Raw genomic sequence first — 14,684 nt, 5'->3', positions numbered from 1 at the left:
CGCTCGGGAGCTGGGCGGGAGCCCGTGTGTGCCTCATCGGCCCGGAGCGTGCGGGACAGCGAGCGCGGCACAGCCGGCTCAGCCCCTTCTCGGCACCTGCCGGCGACGTCTCCCCCGGGAAGGGCTGCTCGAAACCCTGTGTGCCTCTCCTTAATGTTAAGGTCCTGGAACAACTTTTGTATCCATAAAGAATCTTGCTTTAATAAGGCTTCCCGGTTTAGTAGGGTTTGTTTGTTTTGAGGGTTTTTTTGGAGGGGCGGGGTTTGGTTTCTACTTTACTATCAGTAAGAAGGCAAACGAAATGTCATGTTGCCGTCTCTCTGCTCAAGCCCGGTGCATAGCAAGTGTGACTCGTTTTCATTGCGGTTAAATAGGATCAACCTGTTGAAAAGGACAGGACTTCAAATCTGCAGGCTGCTGCCGATAGAGGTGTACTGTTTCTAACTGTGTAACTTCTGAGCGTTTGGCAAAGGCAAAGTTGAAGCTGACTTACAGTGTAGAGTCCCAGATTTCCTTAAGGATACACAGGACCTTCTCTTATGAAGGGGAGAACTGAGGTCTTGCTGCAAGAAAGAAAATCCAGGGATTTCTCTGGAGTGGAGTTAGAAAGAATTCTAGCAAAGCAGAGCTTGGAGGCGCAGCTTGTGTGATTCATTTTTTTTTCCCCGTTACCTCATTTGTCAGTAATTAGTACACAGGAATCAGCACATCCATACTTGCTGTAATATCTGGCTGCTTCTTGCCTTAATGTGGCTTATTTCATTCCTGGTAATGCTTTTACCTTGTTCACCTATTCCTATTGCTTGGAGAGAAGGGGTGGGGGGAAGTGAAGGTAGAAGTGCCTTTCCTGAACTAGCAGGAAAATGAAAACCACCGTGGTGATGGTTTTGTAAAATGGCCTTATTGCTAGGCAAGCTTTTTATTAGGAATTATGAGGAAAAGGATCACTGTGAATGCTAATTGAAAATGGACTTACATTAAAGTCCACCTCAAATGTCCCTGTTAATGGTCACCTGTGCAGTTATGTTCCCTTAATCTTTTACAAAGATCCCATTAGAAGAAAAATCTTATGCTTGCTTGAGGCATCCAAATGTCTGGCTTGTAGGAATATGGGTAGAGGTTACTCAACTTTCTCTTTTTGCCTGGTCACAGGAAGCTTTGGCTCTCCTTGTTAAAGGGCTATTTTGTCATGGGTAGGAGTGGCTGGTGATTGTTTCCTCTGATAGTGTCAGAGGACAGCATCTTGTAGAAGTATGTGGGCTTCCTCTTGCTGGTGGGATGTACGTCAGCACATCAACTGCCTTCTGTGACTCATCAGTTTAGCTGGTTACTGTGTTTTCCTCTGGGCTTGTCCTCCTCCTTGCCAGACTTGCCTGCTCAGGCTTACCAGTGACTGTGCCATGGGTGTTCAGTGTCATGCTTTTGTCTGAAGTTTTTTTGGCCCACAGTGATACTTAGGGGAGACTGTAAATGTCTAATTTTGCTAGCACACTGTTTTAGGGAGAATATATTGGAGTCTTCCCCCATGGAACAATGTCGTTTTTAAACTGTGTGTGTACTCCTCCACTTAGCAGCAGCCAACTGGCCACAGAGTGAGTTTTGACAGCCTCTCCTTCCCCAGCCTCTTGACTCCTCTGAGGGTTTTTGTCATGCTTCCTAGGCTTCTTCCTAATCTGGTTCAAGTAGGCTAACAGATTCCAAAGCTGTTTTGCAGAGAAGGGAAGGGATGAGGTTGAGGGAAGCAGTGGTACTGGCATTGTTTCTCAAAGCAGGCTGAAACCTGCAGGCACTGTTGGCACTATTTCTGTGTTCCCCTGTCCCCTCCTGTTGATTTGTGTGAGTGCAGGGAGCTCTTGTAGCCAATGCCATTGTGGTAGCAGGAGGTGTCTATATGTGGTGATGTCCCTATGAAACTAAACCTAAAATCACAGCTATAAATACTGGTGCTGAACACTGTTTACTGAACCAGTGTTTGGCACTGAAGGAATGTTTTTCTGTTCCAGTAAACAAGAATTCTTGGGAACGCATGTTGTACTAGGCAGAGTCTTTTTTGCTAGGTGATATCTCAGTCGTGTTAAGACTTCACTGCTTCTGAATAAGAACATTTTCTACTAAAAAGTATATTGAAGAAGACAAAAACCTTCACGTCTAAAAGGGCAATGGGAAAGGGCCTGTTATTGACAGTAACAACAGCAGCAGTGCTACAATGCACTGCTGTTGTCAGACGTTCTTACTTGAGGGGCCATGAGCCCAAAGGTCTGGCTGGCTCAGTCATCTCCTTGTGAATATTTAGAAAAGAATACAGGTGCAGAGTAGATGAAGGTAACAATTTACAGTGTGTTCTTGCCTCTAGCAGAGTGGTGTGGACTTCTAAACTGGAGACTCTCTAGTCTGGTTTCCTTTATTTCCTCTTGAGTTCCTGCCACCCCCAAAACATGTATGTGAGGTTTTTAGCAAGCAATTGTCTGTAGGTGACTAGACCCTTTTCAAGTAAGTACACGGGTTGCTTAAGTAGCTGTAATTGAGCTGTGTTAACAAGTAACAGCTCTTAAATTATAGAGGCTAGAACTCTCCTTTAACTAGGGGTTTGAAAAGTGCAAGTTGGTGGTGTCCATCCATTTGCTGTGAGGTAAGGAGAGGCTGAACTGCCTCCATCACTGTCGAGTTCCTCCTACACATTCCTACAAGTTGGAGAAACAGGTTATGCCAGGTCCTATAAGACGCTGCAGTGTGGCTTCTAAGTAAATGCTATTTTACTGTTGAGACCGGAGCTTGCCTGATACTGCAAGTCACAGAACATGAAGTTGGTCACTTTGTAACTAAACAGTTGATGCCTAGAGAGGCTAACCCGGAGCAGAGGCTAAACAGTGTTAAAGGAATAAAGCAGTTGTTTATTAAAAGGCCTTCAAGGGATGCACCTTGGGCAGTACCAGAATCCTGCTGTGGCTCTACCCAAGATGTATGACTGGTCACAAGTTTTCACACTTTAAGTTTTGGTCTATTTACATATTGGGATTAATTGTCCAATTACAGCTTCAGGTTATGAAGTTCCATCCTCTCACGTTGCTCTCGTAAATTCGCTGTTGTTTGTGCTTTTTGGGCCTGAAGCTGTAACCTGAAGCTTGGTTCTCAGGCTGGGAAAGGATTGTTTTGTCTAATTCAGCTGTGAAGAGAACTTGCTAACACTTTATATGAAGTTCAGAGTTACTAAGACTGTACAGAATCTGAAAAATATGAAAGCTAAAACTTAAGATGATCTGTGATTGTGATGCCTTGGCAGTAGGAGTACTTAAAAAAAAAAAAGTCTTGTGGGGTCTTACTTGGTTAGTGTGATGCTGACAATGCAAGGAGGAGCTTTTCCAGAATAAGGATGATGTGCTGCCTTTCCACTTGAGAGGGTTGCACAGTACTTGATACTGCTTCTTTGGGCAGTTCTGGTTTCCAAGGAAGAAAGAAGGGTAACTGTAAGTAAAAGAGAGGAATTGTAGACAGTTTCCTTCAGATGTATTTCATGTCTAGCTACTAACCTGAAGAGAACTGGTGAACTGCAGTGGGATTTTCAGCTTTGCTGCCCATTCCTGGGATAGAGAATAAAAAAAGGGATAGATGTTCTATTCTGAAAATAGGGCTAGGTTTTGTGGTGTGTGGTAAACCCTTGACTGAAGAATAGTGTGTTAAGCACTGTGTCTTGTTACTGCATTAGAATGAGCTGAACTGGGAGATGAAGGCACACTTTGAGTGTTAAGGGAACAGAACAAGTCTGGTTGCAACTTCATATGCAATTATAAAAGTATTTATGTAATGTTATTGTACTTCCTTATATTTTTAGATTAACTTCTTTAACTTTCTTTCTAGCCACCAAAGTTCTTGGCACAGTCAAGTGGTTCAATGTCAGAAATGGATATGGCTTTATCAACAGGTATGTTTAAATTCTGATAGTTGTATTTATGCTGTACTAAGACTCCTAGTACACAAGATAGGCCACGTGTTACTGATTGCAACAGAGACCTCAGGACCTGACTACAAGCTCATGCAGTTGACAGTCAGCTTAGGCCAGGCACTCAGCAAACTTTCTTAAGGACCTCAGCCCCCAGTCAAAGGTTATGTGTATGGGGAGAAAACAGAAAGGGTCAAACTCTACAAATTTGGTCTGTTACCTGTTTCTCATGTTTACTTCTACTACACACTTAATGAGCTACATACTCTTTAGTGACTGCCTGGCTTTTTTCAAAGGCCTGAGAAAGGTAGGAAGATGAGGGGAAATACTTTTGGCTAAACTTCAAGTGTTAACTGCTTGGTCAGAATACCTCCAGCGGATACTCATTGAGATTCTCTGATAGTATCTCAGGCCTAAAATATCCCAGGCCTGGGTTTCATAGAAATTTTCTCTTTGTATCTTTTGGGTTTTTTTCCTCTTCTCTGGGCACAAACAAACCTCTGAATAGCATTGAGAATCCTAACAGCTGTAGGTGAGATTGGTCATCTGTAACCTCAGGTGCAGAAGACCCATGCTTCCAATTTACTGGAGGAAACTCTGGCTTTTAAGGCTGAAATATCTTTGTGGTTGAGAGGCTTAAATGTTTTGTGTGCTTTTTTGAGGAATGAAACTGCTGCATGCTGAACACTTGTCTTCCAAAAAACATACCTGACAAGTTATTTCACTCTGCAAGTCCTTGAGCTGTTACACATCAGGCAGATTTGGGTGAGTTGGACAGTGCAGAAAGGGGTAGAAGACCCCATGTTCATGGATCTGAAGCCAGTTGTGGTGTGGTATTAATCTCAGTCTCTGGAGGTCATTATCCAGTGTTACATAAGCTTAGAAGAAGAGTTTTAATTAGGAAGTCCTCTTAAAATCTGTAATAGTAGTTGATCTAAGAGCCTTCACCTGGTTGTGGTGTAATAACTTGTTAGCTTTCTTCCTAATGTGAAGTCTACTATTGCTTTAATTCAGGACAACAAATTTGGGATTATGCATTATCTTCACAAACTCTTCGACCCACCTGTTGTGTTTGTTGAGGAGGAATTGAGTGAACAGATGGCAGAGTTTAGGCTCTTTTTTATTGTATGGGAACACAGATTCAAGGTCTCAGACTTATCTCTGTGTTTTGTATGTGGAAGCCTGAAGTGTCTGGCCTAATCCAGAAAACCTCACGTTCATATCTGGGTCCTCCTCCTGTGGACTCTCCTAACACCTCTTGTGCCTCTTTGCTTTGAATTTCACTGAAAGGAGATCTCTGTTAACAGCTGTGGCCAGTCCTGTTGACAGTCTTGTTTGACCTCTGGGGTAACAGCTCAGGTTGCAGTCCCTCTGGAAGTGTTTTTGGGGAGTTAGAGTAGTGAAAAACAAGCAGTCCAGTCATCAGCTCTGCCCTGCATAAAAGAAAACACAGAATATTTGCCAGAAGATTACAGAGAACCTCCCCCGTCCTCTCACCCTTTTGAAGGCCTGGGAACCCTTTCTGTTCTCAAGCAAATGACCATAGAAGTCCAGAGCAGGGTTTTGGTAGCATAGGCTTAGACAGAATGCATGGAATTCAGGGCATGTGCTACAGGCTGGGAGAAGGAGGGTTTCACTTGAAAAGCCAGGAATTTCTATTAAAGTCTCTTCAGTCTAAACTCTTACAACTTCTCACTTTCTTTTCACAGAAATGATACCAAAGAAGATGTGTTTGTTCATCAGGTAAGACAGCAGGAGTTGTGCTTAGACATGTGTGCTATGGTAGATTTCTAATTCAGCTTCCTGCAACAGCTACACAACCTTGTCCTGGCTTCTGCTTAGAATATTTTCTGCAGATAACTTGAGTGGATGTGTATGTTGAAATTTTCAGGTAGAAATGTTAGGTTGTTTTCTTTCTCTATGAAGGGCTAGGTATTTCAACCCTTCTTAACCCTTTTTGTCTGCTCTAATTTGAACACTAAAGGTGTTTTTTGGTGTGGTTTTTGTTTGGCTGTCTCCCCTTGGTGAGATGATTCCTTTGTGAATACCTTGCTGCTGTTGTCTGTCCTTCCCCTGTTTCCTTATGCTCCTTGTGCATTTTGTTTCTTCCTACCCTCTTCACTTGCAGGTCTGTTCTGTCTGCCCTCCCTGGTATTGGAGAGAAAGTGATCTAGTCTGGCTCTTGACCAGCCTGGGTTGCAATCAGCTGTTTCTGCACAAGGCAGCTGCTCTTAGGCAGAAGAGGAGGAAGTCTGTGTGCCAAGTATGCCCAAGCAGAGTGAGCTTGCCCAGCGGCTCATTATTGGTTAACTTTCCTTGAGCTGTCAGGAGGCTGTTCTAAGTTTATACTGTGACTCTCAGGTTGCAGGCAAATAATGGCAAGACAGAGGATGCTGTCTCCATGCTGATGTCAAATGATTAGTTGGCTTAGATCTGGTTTTGCATCATTCACCAGAAAGTGCAATCTTGCCTCTAGAGTTTGTCCCGTATAAAATGTCTGCAGGCTCATGTGATCTTTGAAAGCATGAGCTTTCTCTGTGGTGTGACAGTATTTCTATCAAATGTAACCAGGAAGTTTGTTCCCAGAGCTGGTCACTGAGAATGAGGATATGTGCATATATCCTTAGCTGGTGAGTCAACACTGAGAGTCAGTTTAGTTCTTGTGTCTTGATGACTAAATAGTGGTAACTGTGGTAACAGTGGTAACTGTTTCTCTGGGTCATAGGGTGTACACCCATTAGCTGAACCTGGCTGGAGCTGGCAGGGGATAAATCTAGTTCCTGTTATGAAAGAAAATGATGTTGGGAAGTATGCGCAGTACATGTTCTTGGTTCAGCTGGTGGGTTTGAGAGCAAGACCTGTCAGTGCATATATGAATTTTTGATGGTCATTTTCCTTCCTTAGCAGCCTGTGCTGTGGGCATGCTGACACATCTGTGGTCTGGTGGGATTGTGTCCAGAGGAGGGTGGGAACAGTTCTGGAAGAGAAACGTGTTCTGGATAGTCAGCACTGCCGTAAAGACAAACGAGGTTTCCTTGATACTTGTGAGACAATATCCTGGAAAATGGCTGTTGTGCTGATGACAGATGACATGGATCAGTGTTATTCTGCTTGGGAGGGCTGCCAGCTGAGACCCAAACAGAAAAGTAGTGTTATCTGTGCTGTTTTGTCTCTTTCACCTGTAGAGGAGATTATTCCCCTAAATGTAAACTGGTGAGTTCCCATCTCCTGTGGCTGAAGTCCTTTTGGTGTGAGCAAAACTGGCTTTGTTTCAGAAATACCACATCATGTGCAGGCCTGCATCACATTAACCCTCTTGGCAGGCTGAGCATGGCAGAGTAGAGGCTTCTAGTGCTGCTCTGGCTTGGCAGCAGTCAGATGTTCCTCATCCTGTACATGGATGTGCTCGCTCCCAGAGCCTGGGACATTCTGGCCAGAGCTCCTGATGAGGCTGTCTGAGGAGGGAGGCAAATCCATGTTGTGTGCAAACATCCTGCTTCAAGCTCCCTCTGTGCTGATAGTGCCCTCGTGCCTGGGAGGGGCTGGATTACACTCCTAATCCCTTCAGAATAAGGCTGACCTAGTTGAATAGATACAGCTTCTGCCTGCCTCCCCTGCATGGAATGGCCGATCTCATGATTGGAATGGGGGTTAGTGCTTGGTGTCTGGCTATTGGATTCTATTTATAACTAGTACAGATTAAAATGCTTTTCTTTTTAGGGCATGCATGGCTTGCTTTGAGTTAACCCTTTGTCTTGCAGGGGCCCCAGGCAGTGTTTTTGGGAAGGGCAGCTCTTCACTTTGCATCCCTGTCTGGTTGGTTGGTGCAAGGTGCTGCCTAGGGCACTGTGTCAGTCAGCTACAGGTGCTGTGAGCAGAAGGGATCCATCTGCCTCATGGGCTGCAGTGTGTCTCACAATTTAACAACAGGAAACGTGTTAGCAGCCAGAGCACTTACATTTAATTAGGTAGAGTTGAAATCAGTGAGCTGTGAGGAGGAGTTAATCTTTCTCTTCACTTCACTGGATTATGTTGATCATGCACAGCCTGAAGTACCTGCACCAGGAATCAGTGTAACAAATTTTGGCTGTTACTGGGGCAAGGCTGGATGTGCTGATGATGTGGTGGTATGAGCATATGGAAAGAACTCTTTCAAACAAGAACCTGAACTAGCTCTGGAGGCTCTTCTGGTTGCCTGTTCATCAGTGTTCCCCCTGGGAAAGGAAAGGCTTTGTTGTTGAGTGTTGTCTGTTAATATGAAACATCTGTCTTCTGAATCAGAGAAGCTGGAGCCTGCAGCATGCTGGTAAACAGTAACAGGGAGAATAGTGCTCTCTTCCCTCTAGATACGCAGAGTAAAAGTCTTTTCATCAAGCTTAGAGCTTAGGCTTGTTAGAGGCTTATTTCAGTGATGTTTATCAGCAGCTGAAGTAGTAAAGCTTTACAGTTGCTGCTTGGATTTCTAGGATTTACTTAAAGTTGTCCTGATTGCCTTTATAAAACAAGCTCCAGCCTACTGCAGCCTCTACCTTCTGCTGGCAGTTGCAGATCTGGATTCTTGAAGTTTCTGCCCATAAAGCTGGAAACAGAACCGGTGGAATACTGTTGCTTTTATCTTTCATTATACTTTTTGAATGGTATTTGAGGAGCTTCATATATTTTATGTATACCCTCTGCTGAAAAGAAATTTGTTAGTCCTTTCTTCTTCTGCACTTACAGGGAAAGGGAAGGAGGTTAAATTACAGCTTATTGACATCTCTATCACATGCAAAGCACAAGTCTTAAAAGTTTTAGTCAAATAGTACTTGTTTCAGTACAAATAGTACTAAATCAATAACTTCGCTGCAGATTAAGGGTTTTAGTACTAGTATATAAAATTTATGGAAAAGCAAACACTTTGATCTGATTTTTAGAAGTGAGACAGTTACACTAAAAAGTCAGCAGAAAGCAAACAAAGTTGTTTGAGATAATTGTGGAGTCTCTGCTTGCTGAAGTAATTCCCAAAGGAATTGATTGAACAGGTCATTCTGTTTCTGTATTTAAAAACCCCAAACCTCTTGGAATATTTTTGCTTTGACAATTATAGTAAATACACTCTTGCATCTTTCCTTAGGCTGTTCAGGGATGCTGCAGGATATAGGGAAAGGTATGGCTAGAAGGACATGCTGGTCTGTGGCCTGAAACACAGAGGAGACTGTATTGAGCAGCGAGGAAAGTAGGTTTCCTAGAGTAGTAAAGATGAGCTTTAAATTGAATAAATTTTTCCTTCAGTTGGAAATACTTTGGGGCTGTTGTTGACTAAATATTGTTGCTATGCAAAGGTAACAGCTCCACTGATGGTCATTCTGCAGTTTTTCTTGAACTGCAGACAGACAGGACAACTGGCTCTCCTGTTTCTACCCCACATCCAATTTCTTAAGCCAGGTTTATGCCCTGTGTTTCCATGTGTTTCTCTGCTGGCTCTGCACCTCCTTCCTTCATGCTAACTAAAGGTTCCCACGTCAGGAATGTGAATTGGTCTTTAATAATCTAGTGCAAGATAATAATCTTTCAGTGAGAAAATAGCTACTGGATTAGCTTGTACGGTGCATGTCTTGGTCTTTTCTCCCTGGCATCTTCCAGTTTGCAAAGCCTTGCCTGATGAACAGACCATAGGCTTGTCTTGATAAAAGCCTTTTGTGGAGTCCTAGAAATACTCCACAGAGTACAAGCAAGGTATTTGTAGACTGAAAATTGCTCCAGGAGTTTTGTGTGTTTCCTGTGAGTCTGAAGAGGTGTACAACTGGCTTTGATCCAAACCCACGTTGTTATTTTTATGTAACAATAATAGTATTATTATTAATAGCTATTATTGTACTACTTTGGAGTTTCTGTCCAGGAGATGGCTAAGATTCCATCTGTCTGTTCTGGTACTATTTTGTGTTATCACAGACTCACCTAATATTTGGGGTCTCATTTACAGTGCTTAGATAAAATGCTAATTTGTTACACCAGAGTTGCAGTAATTCTTTTCTAGTTGCTATGACTTGCCATGATACCATATAGTTAATGCTTCTACAGAAATGCTCTGGGTCTTGAGTTCTCTTTAGATGGTCTACAGCTCTCCTAATGACTGAAGGCAGGGATCACACTTGCTGCTAGTGCTGCCTTGGTATAGCTTGGAGGAAATCAGGCACTGAGTATGAACTCTGTTCATGCAGAGATTTGCAGTAATTTCTATATCCAGTGTGCTGGACAGAGCAGATCTTGGAGCAGCAGCTGATTTATGAACTCATAAATAGCGAGAGGAGACCTTGAACTGAGTATTGGTGGGCCTGTGAAATAAGAGACATCAGTCTATTTGAAATACCTTAGTGTAGTGACTGCTCTGGTGTGTAGAGTTGGAATTGTAGCAGAGAAATACTGCCCTTCCCTCATCTGTGGGGCTAAGAATGTGTAACTTAAGTAACTTAAAATAATATATTTTTATGCATTTTCTTTTTAAGACGGCGATAAAGAAAAACAATCCACGGAAGTACCTGCGCAGCGTTGGTGATGGAGAGACTGTGGAATTTGATGTGGTTGAGGGAGAGAAGGTGAGAGATCATGGAGCCTCAGGGTGTGGTCCAACAGTGATAACATCACACAACTTCAGCTGTGTCTTTGATGTCTCTGTCTGATGTGTTAACCACTGGGTTGGTGGCATTCATATAGCTTTTCTGGGGGAAATCTGTTTTTTAAAGGTGTCATTAAGGCATATTTCTAGATATGTATCAAAACTACTAGGAAACTGCATCCTAGTGCTTCTGGACTCTGCAGTTGTTCCTTGAGAGAACATGGGAAGCCTACAGCCTGCCCAGTAATTATGAACTGAGGCCTATATTGCCCTGAACCATTTGTCTTAGAGTCTGGTAGCTTACTAACTGTAAGAACTTTCAATTTCCTTATGCTTCTACTTTCCTGAACATTTTTTGAGGTTTATTTTTGACTGTCAGTTCCTTCTTGCTTCCTCCTCTGAACTCAGGCCGTTGGATAGGATTTCATTCTCTTAACTCATGATAACTCTCTTGGTTAAGGGGTTGAGAATAACAAACCTCCTTTTGCCTTGTGCAGGAGAAAGTTCCAAGTTACAGTGATTCCTTATGCAAAAAAGCCTCTTACCTGTTTCATCTTCTCCCTGTAGCTGGTTGTTCTTTTCTCACACCACCCTGGCTACCTTTCCTTTGCCCTTACAGGGTGCAGAAGCAGCTAATGTCACTGGTCCAGATGGAGTCCCTGTGGAAGGCAGCCGCTATGCTGCAGACCGGCGCCGCTATCGACGGGGCTACTTTGGCCGGCGCCGGGGCCCACCTCGGAGCGTGAGTCCCATTTCCCTGCATTGCTGCTGCCACACACGGTACTGGCAGGGCTGTTTCTCATTTGACTGTCTGAGGCACTTCTGGTCATGCAACATAGGTCTAATAAACTTTCAAGTTATGGTGTACAAGGCATCTTGACAAAACCAGAACAGTTTGCTATTGCAAAGTGGATAAGCAGTATAAAGCTGTTGTAAACCGAGAAGTGTTATTTTTTTGAGTTCTGAGTCTCTCAATTATACCTCGACTGCTGTCAGATACTAACTGCTCCTACTATCTATCCTAGTTCCTTTGGATATTTAGTTATCCTGATTGTTTTTGTATGTGAGAGAACATCACAGATGATTGCAGGGTTTTTAATTGTGTATGGTCATGGTGGTTAAAATGGCTGTGCAAAATGGGAAGAATAACTGTCAAACTTAGGGTAGACCACTAAGGGCTGTTAGGACGCCACAGCTTTTGCTTCCTGCTGGATCAGATGCCGAAGATGCACTTCTGTTTCTAGGTATTTTGTTAAATTCCTTCTTTTGAAGGGAAGAATAATACACGAGAAACTCTAACTCATGTAACATCTTCTAAAACAGACATTACTGATGGCTGGTATTTAAAACACAAACAAAAATCAAACCAGAAAAAACACCCAAACCAATGTGCAGCTTTATCGATTAACAACTAAAGGGGAAAGATAACCACTGCATCTCTGAAAGATTGAAAGGACTGTGTAGAAAGATAAACTGTATTACATCACATCAAACACTCTATCTTAAAACTTCTTGATGTTGTTGTTGGAGGGGTTCCCTGTGGAATGGGGCTTTGTGTAGAATGTGAAGTGGTCTGTGGCAAATTTCTGTGTGATGTCTTTGTTAGCTTTTCAAATAAAGAATTGTCCTGACCAGTAGCTGCCTTGCCATAACAAGTACCCCTTATGGTGCATTTCATGTAGTGAAATGCAGTTAATATGTTCAGAGAGAATGTTTCTAAGAACAGCTTCTTAGTCTGAGGAGTGGGAGCAGCATTGATGGCTCTTGTTTTGTCCTCATCTTAAGTTTGCCCAAATTTAAGCCTTTTGAGTATCTGCTGCTTATTTTTTACCCAATATGCTGGGATTTCTGTACTGATATATTTGTTTTGAGCTTGCATTCAGTGTTATGGTTAATATACTGCCTGTCAAATACAGTGCTTGTTTTCTTTTGGTAGCAGGGTGGTGAGGGAGAAATCAAGGATGGGGTCACAGAAGGAGGACAACTTCAGCAAGTGCACAGGAATCCTACCTACCGTCCCCGCTATCGCAGGTGTGTACGGTTCCTCTGCTCGGTCACTCAGATGCTTTTGTGCTCTGTACAGGCTTCCAAGTGGGGGAGCACTTACGCAAATGGTAGACACAGTGAGAAGCATTTTAATTACTTGGAGAAATTTGTTTCATGTGCTTGTATGTTCAGAATCATAATGGCCTAGAAAGGGCAAAGAATTCTTTGCATCCCATTACTTCTCACAACTGAGCAGCATATTGAAGTGAGCTGCAGTGTCCATGTCCTCCCAGATGAACACTCATACTTTTCTGGATAAGTAATAACTTATACTTTATCTGGCACCTTGCTGGGGGTGCTGGTGGGTGCAGACTTGTGTGTGTAAGCTGGTAAATGTGAAGTTGCAGCCCAGAAAGCCACCCATGTCCTGGGGTGCAGCAGGAGCAGCATTGCCAGCAGGCTGAGGGAGCTGACTGCCCAGTACTTGAATGGGGCTTATAAGAAAGATGGAGATTAACTTCTTAAGACGGCCTGTTGTGTTAGCATGAGGGTAATGGTTTTCAACTAAGAGATTTAGTATAAATGGAAGGAAGACTTTTTTTTTACTATGAGTGTGGTAGAACACTGAAATAGGGTTCTACTGAAAACATTGCCCAGAGATGTGATAGATGCCCCTTACAAGGTCAGGTTGGAGAGTGCTCTGAGCAACCTGATCTAGTTGAAGGGGGTTGGACAAATGGCCTTTAAAGGTCCTCAAGGGGCTGGTTTGTCTGCCATTCAATCAGTTGCCCCTCATCATATTGTCCTTGTTTATCAAGTAGCTTATGAAGTCAAATTCCAATACAGAATTTAGAGATGAACTATAAAAATGATGTAATTGCCATTTTTCCATCTGCATGTCTGTTCAAAAACAAAAAGTAGAGGTGAAAAACAGTGCAAGAGCAGCAACAAGCTGAATTTGATAGGGATAAAAAGATTGTTCTTAATTGTAATGACTTGCCTGTTCAATGCACAATGGATCTGTCCTTTTGGAATCTGGGTCTAAAACCACAAGCCTTCCACCTCTAGTTTGGGCTTTTCTGCTTATGCATATTCATGTTCATTTTGGCCCTTTTACTGTGGGAAATGGGATACTACTGATGCTTGCTGCTTGTTAGCATCCAAGCTGAATAAATTTAATTCCTGAAAGTCTTCATTAGTTTTGGGCAGTCAGAGATATCGCCATAGCAAGTCCAGCAAGGCTTTTGCATGTCATGGGGTTGAATCACAGGCTGAGTAACTTGTCCATGACTAAGGGAAACTTGTTATTTTCTGATGCAATTTTCCTATGAGAGGAATGATACAGCCTATCACAACGCTTCTGTTTGAGTTCACAGATACTGCTTTTGTTTAGAGGCACTCAATCCAGTGACACTGGCACTTTTGCTATGTTCCTTTGGAAAAGCTAAATTGGCTTTTGGGACTAGGTGGCTGTGGATTAGCTAATGGGAACTGGATTTTGGCTGTGTTTTGACAGTTTATAAACATTGTTTATACTAGAAATCAGGTGAAATGCTCTTGTATACATCAAGAACATGGACTTGATAGCTTAGTGTTAATCAGGTCCAGCTCACCTGTGATAGGTGCTTTTCCTAATTGGTTAAGAGGGGCAACATGAGGCAAAGAGCCAAGATCCAGGAATGGTTTTCAGGTAGAAGTGAGGAGGATTGCAAGGACTCCACCATTAATTAGGAATAGGACTAGGCTGGTATTTAGCCATGCCAAAGCTAACTCGGCGCATTCAGCCTGTGTGGCCACTGCTGGCTTGTTTCTTCTGCTAGCTAGTAATTCAAAGGGGCTAGCTGCATCTTCATTGCAGCATAGACAGCAGAATATGGTGACGTAGCTTCAACAGTGAAGAGACGCCCACTTTCCTTGTCTTTCCTTTCCAACTATATGCCAGCCAAACCCTGAAGGGATGGTTTGCTAGAACTCAAAACCATTGAGGATGATACTTGGTTTTGGGAGGTTTTGCTGGGCTAAAATTACTGTAGTTTAACCTTTCTTGATTTCATTCTTACCACCTCTTTCTGCCCCTCTCAGAGGGCCCCCTCGCCCACGCCCTGCCCCGACGACTGGAGAGGCTGAAAACAAGGAGAACCATCACGAGGCCAGTGCCATGAGCCA

At 43.1% G+C, this 14,684-nt stretch overlaps 1 protein-coding gene across 1 annotated transcript in view; it reads left to right on the top strand.

Moving 5' to 3' along the window:
* Positions 1 to 14,684, top strand: part of YBX3 (Y-box binding protein 3) — an 18,216-nt gene that overhangs the window by 1,364 nt on the left and 2,168 nt on the right. The window contains 6 exon segments of the mRNA XM_031064258.1: positions 3,856 to 3,919; positions 5,647 to 5,680; positions 10,423 to 10,512; positions 11,152 to 11,274; positions 12,472 to 12,563; positions 14,601 to 14,684. The exon segment at positions 14,601 to 14,684 is cut by the window's right edge and continues 45 nt beyond it. Coding sequence (XP_030920118.1) covers positions 3,856 to 3,919; positions 5,647 to 5,680; positions 10,423 to 10,512; positions 11,152 to 11,274; positions 12,472 to 12,563; positions 14,601 to 14,684 — 487 coding nt within the window.

Source organism: Geospiza fortis, unplaced genomic scaffold (assembly GCF_000277835.1).
Source record: "Geospiza fortis unplaced genomic scaffold, GeoFor_1.0 scaffold242, whole genome shotgun sequence".
Classification (NCBI taxonomy): domain Eukaryota; kingdom Metazoa; phylum Chordata; class Aves; order Passeriformes; family Thraupidae; genus Geospiza; species Geospiza fortis.
Note: the sequence above shows the minus strand (reverse complement) of the source record. Positions and strands in the feature narration are given on the sequence as shown.